The following is a 14043-nucleotide window of genomic DNA, read 5'->3' on the forward strand; positions in this document are numbered from 1 at the left end:
TACGGGATTTGTAGCGTTATGACCTAAGACAAATATATAAAACCATAACGCTACAGATCTGCAGCTAAAAATTTGTTTTTTTTTTTCATGTTTGATAAAGTCTCTGTTAAGTGCATCAGAGGCTTCCAAAAAAATTATCTAAAGTTTTTCCCGAAACTCTCAACCATTTGACTGTGTCTGACCACGCTTTCCTGTGTCCAGGGGAGAGTATGTTGGAAATATAATACAAGATTTACAAGTTGGCAAATTATATAAATAGATATAAAATGTTTGATCCAAAATAGAGAGAGATTTATCAGTATTGTTACCAACCTACGAGGATGGTTTTTTATTTAGGGGGCGGGGGTAAATTGAATTTAAAGAAATATGGATATTAATTTAGTAACTCAGAATATTCCTGATGGGCTTGTCAGTAAGAGGTTTTGGATTTTTTTTTTTTTTTTTTTTTTTTGTCCCCCGCTTTCACTGAAAGTGGTCGAGTGGAGGATATTAATTTGAGTCTGTTCTGTCCGTCTGTATTAGACACCATGTACTGTTTAAATTTTTGACTATATCGAACGTGAATATATACATGTATGTGGCCTAATGTTTGCATAAATTTAAGAAACAAGCGAGTGGCTCAGTGGTGTAGAGAGCTTTTAACATGTGAGAGGTCTCGAGTTCGAATCCTGGACGATTCAGTTATATTTTTAATACCCTTTTTTAACTAAATGATAATATTCAGCATGTGAAATGAAAAGTTATGACGTCTGACTCGTACAAACTCATAAAATCATCATTACAATCTGATAAATATTCTATATAAAAAGAATCTTCTTTACACATAATATTTATTATTTATTTTGACAAAAACCACATGTGGCGTAAGTCATACAGTAAATAAATATATAGTTACATAGATTTTCTGAAATTAAATGCATCACGTATGAAGTTACAAATATTTCTTGTAGATTTAACATCTGCTGGATTAAGAATTTCATAAGATATACATGTATTATTAAAAAGTGTACAAAATTCATTTCTTGGTTATTTATTAAGAGGACATACAAATAAAAAATGATGTTCATCTTTGACAATAGTTTGACAATGAATGAAATACCTTTCATCTCTTGGTATAACTGGGTTACAATATCTGCCAACCTCTATCTGTAATTTGTGGGCACTTACTTTCAATCGAGTCAAAAAAGAACGAAAATTCTTGGAAATGGAAAAATTAAGGTATGGTTGAATTTCAAGTTTGTTTAGATTTCCTTGACTTATTAACAAGGCTGTAGAATGATAATTTACCAACACCTTTTTTCTTTTATATTTATTATATCCTTAAAACTTTATTCTCAAAATACTTTCTTTTTCAAATTATTTTCAAAAATAATCATTTTTTGATTATGTATTAGCATTTGAACCAATAACTTCATCGAGTATACGAGTTGTATACAGTGAGCTTTCCCATTTCCTGCAAGTTTTTCATTCTCTGAATATGCATGTTTGAAAAGTAAGTCATATACGGGGTCTTCAAGCGTAATTATTGAGTCCCACTTAAGGTCTGACAAGACGTTCCTCAAAATCTGTTTTGTATGTCTTCGTAATGTATGAAAAATATTCAAAATTTTCATAACATTCTGATTTCTAAAGCAGTTTCTAGACGTTTTTAAAAAATCCAAACACTTAAACATTTGAAATTAGAAAATTATTTTTCTTCCCCAAAGGATTATATAAGAAAAACTACCCCTGGTATCTTGCAGAAATGCCTGGTAAGGTACCTCAATTTTTTGTGAGTTAACATGTTTAAGTAGCAACACTTCAATGACAAACTCTTAGAAAAATTTATCTATTATTAAGGAACGTCTCGTCTGTCCTTAAACTGACAGTGTTGTGTCCCCCCTCCCCCAAAACGATGCTTTCAATGGGGGCTCTACGACACTACTTTGACAGGTAAATGTGTTTTGAAAATTGGCTATTACATGTACGTAATTTTATTTTGACACTGTCTATTACATTTTGTATACAGTTTGCACACGACAACTACACACGGGCCGAGGAGTCACTTAATTATGGACCCTTTGCACCCAGCACTAAATATTTTGTGGGAACTCACCTTCTATTCTTCATTCATTTTGCGCCGAATTCTCCAAGACACTAGACAGATAACTTCGAAGTAGTAAGGTACTGTATTTTTTTTAAAGTGAATAATTTTATTTTAAAATTTAATTGAAATTCAATATAACTGAGTATCCAGACTGTGTGTACGTGAATGTATAATCTGATTATGGCTTTTGAGAGTTAATTGCGACATTATGAAAAAAAAATATAATAAAAAATCATTTTACTTTTCTTTCAGAAGGTATCTACTAATAAAAAAGAAGAATGCCTGCCACATGCAACTGCACAGAAAGTAAGTCGTACTATCTTCAGTTGTTCAGTAATCATAATCATACAAAGCAAAAATTTGGATACATCGCAGTGGCGGATCCAGAAATTTTGAAAAGGGGGGCCCAACCATTTTGGGTCAGGGTAGGGGCCTACAGCACCACAAAAAATAAATTGATTTATCAAATATGTATTTTTTGGACACAAAAGGGGGGGGGGGGCGAGCCCCCTCTAAATCCGCCAGTGCACCGCCATGTTTAGTTATATTTTTTAGATATATTTTGGGAGTAAATACGTACTAGTATATCAAATCTCTGAAAATAAAAAAAAAATAGTTAATTAACTTAATTCCCGATATTTTCGCCACCCTCCTTTTTGTTTTTATCACTTTACAGAAAAATTTTGAGAAACTTCTGATGAAAAATTCATTATACTTAGCCCATTCAGTTTTTCCTGTGTTTAGCGCCCACCAATCATTCAACACCTTCCTGGCTATATGCCAAAATACCCCACACAATTTGAAAAATAAAATTAATACAGACTTGAAAGTCATGAAAATTATGTATTTCTCGAAAAATTAGATCTGTTATTTAGCAAAATCAAGAAAAATACAAATAAGTGCTTAAAATACACCTGCTATGAGTCTATATATATTGACCATAAAAATAGAGAACTCAACAGAACCCAGATTTCTGCCAAAATACTCGGGATTCGAGCTCCTGCTTTTGCTTGTTTTATCTGATATGAGTTGTAAAAAACCAAAGAAAACACTTGGAATGGTCTTGCATAGATCACACTGAGGTACTTTTTTTTCGGAAGAACAATTATTTTCTTTTGGGATTTTCACGATTTTTACCTATATATTATATGGTACACATGATGAATAAGTGTAAAAGATATAATTTTGTGAATAAATGTCCAACAAGCCCCGGGGTTGGAGGGGAGGGGGGTTTACTATTCAGAAGTACCTGTGGCATAAATTTTAATTAGATGCATCGTCGCTCATGAAGATAAATATTTTAGAAGTGTACTTATTAGAGTTATTGCTCTTTGACCTGAGTGTTATTTTTCTCAGGTGGAAAATGCCAATGCGTGGAATTTCAAACCTGTCCACCAAGCGTCTGTAAATGTGGACCCGGATGTAAATGTGGAGCTGGGTGCACGTGTACTGGATGTCAGCTGAAGTGCAGCTGTAGCGGTGAGTTTAATTATATATACGTTAACATACGTGAAGTATTGCGTCGACTGTCAGGTTATACGAAATACTAGTGAGTTTGGAGATCTTAATTTAACTCGCTAGCAGGGGAGAGAGTTATGTCCAGTTCAAATAGGTTTGGGGCGGTTACATGTACTCTGAAATCAAACACAACGAAACGCTAATTAATTAATAGATGCTACGTACTACGGTACTTTATCAGTTTATTCTGCATGTTCAGGCCACAAGATCATAAAGAAGAAATGTTGAAGTCAAAACTTCAGACGAATATAAATCCTGAAATAATTTTGATAATCAAATATTTATGTGCTTAAATTTAAAATTTGTATATATGCAATTTTTTGAAACATGTACATGTATAGCTGATGTGGGTGCCTATCATTACCGCCACAAAAACATTACATTACCGCTACCATATCCGTTGATCCGCTCACATAGATGCTACACGAGGATCCCTTGTATCGATCTATGTGAGGCGCGGATCAAAGGATATGTTTTAATCAGATTGCGTTAATTGAAAATGCAATTATAGAAGATCACATGACCGTGAAAAGGATAATCCCCCATTGGCCAACAAAGAAAAATCTACCGATACCTGAGTATTGCTTTATTTTGACACTAGACATCAAGTTTCAATTCCCAACTGCTTAAGTACTTTTCTCTTCCTTTGCTAAAAGGACAAACCAGTAGAGCTTCAGTCTCGACAGAGACTTCTGGGTTTTTTTTATCCCTTTAGCATTGAATATAAACGCAGTTTCGACCCCATACTCATGTGGAATCATCCTCAGGTAGTGTAGATTCAAGTTTGTTCATATCATGGGGGTAGGGTGGGCCAAAATGGCCGATCAAAGTTTTACATATATAGGACTATAAAGGAAAAATCTTTAAAAATCTTCTCAAGAACCACAGGGCCAGGAAAGATGAAACTCATATGGATTCATCCTCAGATAGTGTAGATTCAAGTTTGTTCAAATCATGACCCCCCGGGGTAGGGTGAGGCCAAAATGGCTGATCAAAGTTTTACCTAGGAGTATATTGGAAAATTCCTTTAAAAAAATTCTTCTAAAGAACCATTGAGACAGGAAAAATGAAACTCATGTGAAATTATCCTTAGGTAGTGTAGATTCAAGTTTGTTCAAATCATGACCCCCGGGGGTAGGGTGGGGCCAAAATGGCCGACCAAAAATGAATTCTCATAGGAATATAAAGGGAAGCCTTTTAAAATCTTCTTTTCAAGTACTCCAAAGCCATGATTAGTAATATTTATATAGTATTAACCTCAGGTAGTGTAGATTCTAGTTCGTCCAAATCATGATATGTGCTTTTTCCTAGCTGATGTGCTCAGGTGAGCGCTGTGGCCCATGGGCCTCTTGTTTGATTTGATATCGAACATTCTGGCGAAATTTGGTTAAACTAAATTAATACTGTTGCGTTTTCGTAGTAATGTATGTGCGTAGGTGAGTCTTTTATTCATTGTATATATAAATGTTAAGTATATTTTTAAAAAAAGCAAGATATTTTACAGAGTTTCTTTTTTTTTTTGCAGGTAATTGTGCATGTGGACAAGGCTGCACCGGACCTGAATCTTGCAAATGCGCAAACAACTGTAGCTGCAGAAAGTGACGAAATATATATTATACATGTAGTAATGTGGTCTCAGGAATATCTTGTATTTCACAACCAAAGAACAAAATAAATTTTCCATTTAAATAAATAAATTGATTTTCGATCATTTGTCATTTTATTTGTGGATCTAGTATATGCAATTATTTGTAGTACTAATATGTACTTTTTCTCAAAATTTACAACGTACAATTTTTTAAGTCAGATTTGAAAAAAATTTGCAATGTAAATGGTATCAGTGGTTATAATTGGGGGAATGGAAGAGGAGAGAGACACCCCCCCCCCCCAACATTCGCACAGTGAGGGAGAGATGTACATGTGTCCCTTAAAGAACTGAAGAACCATTTTTAGCTCACCTGAGCCGAAGGCTCATGTGAGCTTCACGGTTCGAAATTTGTACGTTGTCTCGCGTCGTTGTCGTAAACTTTTCACAAAACCATCTTCTCGAGAACTACTGAGCCAGTTTCAGCTAAACTTGTCAAAAGATATCCTTAGGTGTAATGGGGATTCAAATATGTTCAAATAAAGGGACACGTATTCTTAGGGGAGGGGGTAATTAAGATTTCATGAAAAATTAATGGCATCATTTAAAAATCTCGAGAAGCATTATGCTTGAAAATATAAAACTTACTTGGTTGCATTCTCAGGTAGGGTAGATTCAAGTTTGTTCAAATCATGACCCCCGGGGGTACAGTTGGGCCACAGTGGGTGATCAAAGTTTTACACAGGAATGCATAAAATATTTCAATAATTTAATTTAATAACATCAGAGCCGTGATTGACCATATTTATATGGAAGCATCCTCAGATTTTCTTCAAATCATGACCCAAGGGGGTAAAGTGGGGCCACAGTGAGGGATCAAAATTTTGCGCAGGAATACAAGAACAATACTTTAAAAAATGTTTTCAAAAGGTACCGTATAAGTAGAATATTTAGCGAGGATTTAATTTTGGCATTATTAGCGAGGGTACCGAGATCGCTAAAATTAAATATCGCTAAAACACCGTGTATATCCCAACATGCGGGGTGTATACTATGTTGTGCGCGGGGTGTATGCTTCCGAAGCGAGAGAAAGGGGGTCAATGTAGGTTCTTTGTCCATTTTCTCAACTTACGGATATTTTTCGCCAGAAAGCATAAGCCTACGGAAGAAAGCATTATCTAAGGAGTATATGGATACCTATGAATCCACTGGACACCTTCTAGTTTTCTCAAACACCTCAACACAATTCCGAGGATCGGAGCAAGATTGACGCTACACTGTGTTTATGATCAAATATCAGGAGAAAGCTTTGCTTTATCATCACTTTTATATTATTGTTAAATACATGTTTACTATATAAACTTTTGTACAAATTTTCTGTAAATAAAACAGTTCGTATATAAAAATATTGACGAAAAATCAGTGTTGTGTCCGGGGTGTATGCAACATGTTGTACGCGGGGTGTATACCCCATATTTTTCTAAGATTGTTATTGCGAAGTATCTATGGAAATATTATTTACACAGGTTTATAGGCGACAGGTAGTGTTGATAAAAGACCTTAATACTAACGCCCAACCAAAACGTCAAGTCCATAAACTTACTGAGGTATAAAACAATTGAACTAAATTTTTACTAAATTTTAAAAAAATCAAAAGAACAAAAAAAAAAATTAAAAATCGTATTCAGACATACTAGTAATAGGCGCTAGATGTGCAAGGAGCGATTATTATCTGAATTAATGCTACATTGTAGATGGCGCAATGGTCTAAATCTACGTAATCATAAAATATAAAATCTCTCCAAAGGGCCCCCTCCTCAATCGCTGCATTGAGGACACTTTCTTCGGATCGTTTAAAATCTAAATATTTCGCCTGTTACAAATAATAGAAACACTACATGAATGGTGTATTATGAATAAATCTCTTTTTTGTTTCTGCAACTTTTATGTTATTAATACATGTATTATTAAGCATTTATAACAATGATTTAGAATCTTTTTGAAGAGGGGGGGACATAAGTTGACTAGCTATAAAAAGGGGGGTATCGAAACTCAAAACTCCAATTTCAGATGGGGTTGAAGGTCCCATCTTTTTTCAGTAACAATTATCCTTTTTTTCCACTTAAACATACTACCTAATCATTGTTTGACTAAGCTGCAACAAAAAAAAGGGGGGGGGGGTAACTTGACTTTCGATGAACATTTTCTGTAGTGAAAAGTTGTGTCTGGAACAAAAAGGGGGATACTACGTATTTGTATGATATGTTAAATTAATTTTCCTTTCAATTTTTGCAATATCTGGACTCATTTTTCCATATCTGAAAAGATTTGATATTTTACAAGCACAATAAACATTTATAGCCAGCTATAGAAATGCACATTTGTAATAAGGGACGACAATTTTCTTAGGGCATGCACAATTAAAAATACTTTTTTTGGTTATAATTACAATTTTACGTTGACGTGTAATTAATAACAATTAATGCTAACCCTCCTCTAATTTATTAGTAAAGTTACCCCCCCCCCCCCCCATGACCTAAGACACAAACACGCCCTCCCCGGGCCCGTTCCTAGAAAATATGTACTCAGTACAGTACAACACAATGCCTCATTATAAAGCAAAAAACGTTTACTGCCAAATGTGAGCTCCAGGGGGGCAAAGTACACAGCATATAAATACTACATGAAGAAAAACATTTTTGCAGAGTTTATGACGTTACAAAAAGCTAAATATTTTCAATAAAAGGGGTGTGGAGATAACGCACAGCATCCAATCTTAAATTCCATAAACACTACAAAACAAGAGCAGAGCAAACACGGACATCCGAAACATCAGAGGTGAGATCAGGTGCCATGAAGGAGTGAGCATCCCCTGCTGACCGGTCACACCTGCCGTGTGCTCATTGTCACTGAAATAACGGAAAAATCCGTCATCAATTCAGTGTATAAATAATGGACTAACAATTGGTATGCAAAAAGGCAGTCAGCATTTGACTCGATGATAAATTTTATTTGCTGACAAGGTCATTGTATCCATCATAGAACTTACGAATTGATGACTTTAAACGAGACTGCTGATATTCTAGTTTCATCAACTTGCTTGTCAATAATTTACCTCGTTTTAAAAAATGTTCATAGTAGAGCATGCTCTTGGGCATCGAATCAACTGAAATATATACACTCCATATGAAGTATCAATTAAAAAATGTTGAAAAAGGTTAAACAGGAATATGAGGAAATGTTAAATGTTCAAAATGATGCATGTGTGAAGTATTTATTAAGGAATTATCTGAATAAGGTGTCTTTAAGGACATACGCAACGTACCTCACCTACTGATAATTTTTCCAAGATATTCTAAATTTAAACTTACAATACCATTACATGTTCTTAGACAGAAAATCAGCATGCGTTACCAGGGGTTTTGAAAAGGTATCAAATTGTGAAAATTTTTGCATTATTCAAAGAAAAATGCACAAAAATTACAGAACAAAAAATCCAGACTTTTTTCCCTCAAAAATTGTTTTAGAAGAGGTGTACAAATTCATATATAGACATTAAAAGTATTGCAAACGGGTCCTTCATTTAATGGAACTCTTCAACTCCAGGGAAGAACCCATAATAGTCTAGTCAATCTACTGAAAAATGAGAACTAATTGCAACAGTATATATTTTAGTGCAGATCTGTAGATAAGCTATTAGTAACTCACATATAAAAAGTTTAGAAAAATTCACTCAGGGGAAAGTTGGGAAATCGAAAGAATAAATTTAGGGATCAATATGAATTTAGAATTACCCATTTGCACACCGTACTTTTTCTATATGAGCTTTCAGCCTGTAAACAATAGCCAATTAGCATTAAAAGTTGTTGTTTTAACCTGTAGTTTGTTATGCAATCAAAACTAAATCAAAAATATTATATATTTTGATTTTCAAAGAAGTTTTGACTTCCACATCGGCTAAATACCATCTACACAATACCATTCATGTAAACAAAAAATTATGGAACACTGTTTGTATTAACAATATACATGTATGTAAAATTCCTAAATGTGAATGTGTTTACTCTCATTTTATTTGTAAACACCTGATGGACATTTATACCCCAGTAGTTTTGGAATTTATACACAAGAAACAAAAAATGTATGGAACACAGTTTGTATACAAAAAAAAGTCAAAACAACCTTTTCTAAAGAATTCTGCAAGGAAGCTTATCAGACAAGTACAATGTATATCAGAAATGTTACAATTGTATCATCACAGAATATATTTTGATTAAATATCTAGAAAATTTATAGAAATTTATCATTTTGAAATAAAGAGTACAGAATTTATGTAATCACATGAACAGAATTTGATTTGAAGGTCTCCAAGTTATAAAAAATCAAATATTTAATTCCATTCAGGCATCTCCGGAATTTAAATTTGAACTGTTTGATTCAAACAGTTTCTTTGCTCTCCAGATTTACTGCTTATTGCTTTTGTAAAGAGAAGCGAACCTTATATAAAAAGCCAATCGATATTGACCTTTTTCTCTATAAAGACTGCACCATGCATCTATGTACATGTACAAAAGCTGCATTATGTTTATAGTAATGGAAATAATTCAAATGGAATCGTTTAGACAGAATTAAGTGCTCTTTTTTAAAATTCCTAATGTAACTTTTTAACAAAATATTTTAAACCCATTTTTAAAAACTTAACTTCTCCTTGTAGATCATATGGTCATTTTTGCAACAGTAAAATGCCTGATGCAGCACTTATTGAAGCTCCATTTTATCATAGGCACTCCCCATCTTAATTGTTTAAAAAAATATATCTATTATACTACAAACAAAACAAGGCATGAAACTACCCTCCATGTTGGATTCCGCTTAGGGGCACTTTCTGGCTAATAGCGAGAATTTCTCGCAAAAGTCAGGTCTTTCTCAGACATCGGGAGCTCTCATTTATTGAAATAAAATCAAATCAGACTGAACCTTGCAGTATGTTCGCCGCATTCACGCGTTTTCTAACATTTCTCTGAAAACCACCTTTCCTCGGCCGGAAGTTGAGAGTTTCGCCGGTTTTAGACAATTCGATCGTCGTTGACTTTAATGGATTATTTAAAAAAAAAAAAACTGAGAATTCTTGGCGGATAATTGAATTGCGAATTATAATACATTTAGTATTGTGCGAAGTTTTTGAAAGAAAAAAATACAGATGTCCTCTGAAAAAAAAAGAACTACACACAGTGATAAGCATTTTTTGTCGTTAAATAAATGTAGTATAAGAGGACATACTGTCTGTAATATAGAAATTTATGAATAGGGATAATTTAATGGGTATTTTATGATACTTTCTACACTTGAACGTGTATGTATGTGTGAGTAAATTAAGTATTAAAAGTATCACAGACCTAGTTGGGGGGGGGGGGGTCAGGATACCCAGTGCTACGAATTTTACAAAAATGATAAGACCAAAAAGGGGGCTAAATAAAAAAGTAATAAACTACTAGACATAACAATGCAATGACACACTTAATATAAATGTGTGTTTGTTGAACAAAGTTATATCAAGTCTGTTTCTTTAATGAAAAATTGATACAACAGAAGGGAAGCAGCTTGAGTCGGGCACCCCCCCCCCCATTTTTGTGTGTACATAAGTTAAGCTGAAAATGACTGTTGACTCTTCTTCAGACTTCCTAAATTTTATATGTACATTACTCAAACAACTTTTCTCTTATAGTAAGTTTCTAAGACTATAAACTTAGGAGTCGGAAACAAATTGAATGTCGGGGGGGGGGGGGGGGGGGCTTAACTAACAAAAAAGGTAAACCCCAATTTTCAATACATAAAGAATTTCTATCTATGCAAAAAAAAGTGGGGGGTGGGGGTGGGGCTAAGCATTTCCCTACCCCCCCCCCGGTTCCGACGCCCATGATAAAAGAACTACAGTCAAAATTACTTGATTTGACCATATTTATTTTTTGGACTAACGTAAAGGTGGTATTAAGACATTTCACAAAAAAACAAAACAAAACAAAAACAAAATAAAAAAAAAAAAAAAAATGTCTCAAAATATCTTACAGTCAGAATGTATTTTGTAAGCATAATTCACGGTACATCTGTATTGAATTATTATAGTAGAAGTTGGCAGTGCTTACTTAAGGAGCACTGATTATTGTATGTCTTACCAGACCCAGCTTGCCCAGTCAAAATAAGGTTATGCATTGCTTTTACTATTTTGACGGCCAAACTTTGCTCCTCGTTCATTCTGTGTTTTTGTCAACGAAAAACGTCAAAGGACAAGATAGGGTAAGACCAGTATTTGGTCCCCTGATTTTGGGTGTCTTTCAGATTGATCAAACAGTTTATCCATAAAAACCTGGTGTCACCCTTGCCACAAAATGAGTGTTGGTTTTAAGATTTAAAATATACAGGGGTCACAATGAGCACTGGAAATAGGTCAAATTTTGGGATTTCTCATTTTTATGCAAATTTTCATTAATTTTAAAACATATTTTCTTTCGTAAAACATAGAGCACACGCTTGCCTATCTACCAAATTTATATATTATATACTCTGATATCAGATGCAGTATATGTGTAAAAATCTCAGATAGGCAAGCGTGTGCTCTATGTTTTCCGAAGAGAAATGTATCCCAAATATGATGAAATTACACCAAAATTGAGGAAATTCGGAAAAACGTCCTATTTTTGCACCCTCTAGTGGCTTCCATGTAAGCTTTGAATCGAAATTAGTGTCTGCCTTAAAGTAAGCATCATTTTAACTTTTTAACTACAAACTATAACAATATTACCTGTGTTTTGATTTTTATATCAAATAGGGGGCCAGATTCGGCTCTTACCCTATCTTGTCCTTTCCCACGAAACGTCTATGAAAGTCAACGACGATCGAACTGTCTAAAACCGGCGAAACTCTCAACTTCCGGCCGAGGAAAGGTGGTTTGCAGAGAAATCATGAAATGTTAGAAAACGCGTGAATGCGGCGAACATACTGCAAGGTTCAGTCTGATTTGATTTTATTTCAATAAATGAGAGCTCCCGATGTCTGAGAAAGACCTGACTTTTGCGAGAAATTCTCGCTATTAGCCAGAAAGTGCCCCTAAGCGGAATCCAACATGGAGGGTAGTTTCATGCCTTGTTTTGTTTGTAGTATAGTAGATATATTTTTTTAAACAATTAAGATGGGGAGTGCCTATGATCCCACAGTAGGATTCGAACCCGCGACGTAAGAATCGACTCCTTACTTCGCAACTCTAGAGCAGATGCTCTAACCACTGCACCATGCGGGTGAATTCCTAGATTAAACCCAAAGTCTTATATTAGGATAAAAATATTTGGGGGAAAATATAACAAACATTAACAATACTTTTACATATGAATTTGAACAAGTAAAAATTGACTACCGGTAACTACCAAGAGTTTAACATTTAAATTCTTCCTTGAAACAAATACATGTACTTGGCTTGCTCTCTTTTACTTCATTTCATTTGTGTAAGTGTTTTAATTTGACCTTAGATTTTTTTTATCAATAATCTACTGTGTGCTTTCAATTGTCCCCACCCTCTTCAAGTAAAATTACATAGCAACGGTTTGAAATAAATTAAGATTTAAGAAGGGTAACAATATAATAATCATTAACTGCGCAGAACCTTTGCGCGCACATTTCACGATATTTTGTACTCAATGCAATTTAATTACTGTTGATTCGGCTACATCTTGGTCAACAATGATCATTTTCAAAGGATAACAATTTCAGATTTTATCCTAAAACGTGTCTTATCTTCATATTATTGAATGTAGTTGAGGGTTACACTGAAAAAAATCTTGAAATATTTTTTGGAATATCACCATCCATGAAGCAACATAAAATGTTGCTATGTTCTTATCACACCAGAGGGCGTGGTTTCATTTTATGGAGGATAAAAAAATACTTTGATCCACTTGATATGAGTAAGATAGCATTTTTATTAAACTTATGACAAGAAATACCCTGTAGGTTACCCGGGTTGGGGTGGGTTGAAGTTCTGATCAAGCAAGAACCATCATACTCATTATAGTGTACAAGCACTTTATGATACTGATGTAAACAGAGTTTTTTTTTTATATATATCTGAGAATTTTATTCAAGTTACCAACCAATCATATTGCAGGGACTCAAAACTGGTGTCACATGTTGAAAGAAAACTTTCTGAAGGGTGGACAACACAACTACAATGTAATCTATGGGGGACAGCTTTGCTGTGCGTAAAAAAAATCAGATTTCAGAATATTTTTTGACAAAAAAAATTTACAAGCTACCTTATCAAGAATAAAAACATATAAATCTATTTTTCGGGAGGAATGGGGTTCTATAAGATCTTCCCACAATTTTCTTCATATACGGGGAAAACCTTTAAGTTACAGGAGGGATTTCGGTTTTTGGTTTTTTTTTTTGGGGGGGGGGGGCATTCTCTGCTACTTTTTCATAAAAAAAATTCTTATTGGGGATGTCCCCTGACCCCTCTAAACCTGCTCATAATTTTTTTCGGATATTACCTCTCATATGAATTAAAACATTTCTATTGTTTCTTAACTTTTGGTGATTGAGTATATTTGTGCTATATTTAGCATTGCTGAATACCGAAATTTTTCATGTAAAATTCATTTATATTGTATCCATGGTTACCACATTTTTACATAAATCTTCTAAATAATTTCTTTGAAGCATTTATGGCAAAAGAATGCATTTTGAGTATGTGTGTAAACTAACGTAGGTTCATTGTTCAAAAGTAGGTGATATTCTCAATTTATACTGTTTCCATGGCAACCAACACATACAGTAACCAATATTTAATATTTTTTCCAATTCA

The 14043-nt window shown here is 34.0% G+C and overlaps 1 protein-coding gene across 1 annotated transcript; it reads left to right on the top strand.

Annotated features, from left to right (window-relative positions):
* The first annotated feature begins 2070 nt into the window (after positions 1-2070).
* LOC134269476 (metallothionein-like) lies at positions 2071-5312 on the top strand. Its single transcript, XM_062751678.1, has 4 exons — positions 2071-2163; positions 2339-2392; positions 3443-3565; positions 5130-5312. Exons 2-4 carry the CDS (start codon positions 2365-2367, stop codon positions 5204-5206), a joined length of 228 nt encoding a protein of 75 aa, XP_062607662.1. The 5' UTR covers positions 2071-2163; positions 2339-2364; the 3' UTR covers positions 5207-5312.
* Positions 5313-14043: the final 8731 nt, after the last annotated feature.

The sequence above is a fragment of the Saccostrea cucullata genome, unplaced genomic scaffold (genome assembly GCF_032062105.1).
Source record: "Saccostrea cucullata isolate Sc308-1 unplaced genomic scaffold, CSIRO_AGI_Scuc_v1 ctg1329, whole genome shotgun sequence".
NCBI lineage: Eukaryota > Metazoa > Mollusca > Bivalvia > Ostreida > Ostreidae > Saccostrea > Saccostrea cuccullata.

Excerpts from the sequence above, each read along its gene's own strand:
- LOC134269476 (XM_062751678.1), top strand. The coding sequence starts at position 2,365 with ATGCCTGCCACATGCAACTGCACAGAAA. Across the intron at positions 2,393-3,442 it reads CACATGCAACTGCACAGAAA|GTGGAAAATGCCAATGCGTG; the intron begins GTAAGTCGTACT and ends TATTTTTCTCAG. Across the intron at positions 3,566-5,129 it reads GCTGAAGTGCAGCTGTAGCG|GTAATTGTGCATGTGGACAA; the intron begins GTGAGTTTAATT and ends TTTTTTTTGCAG.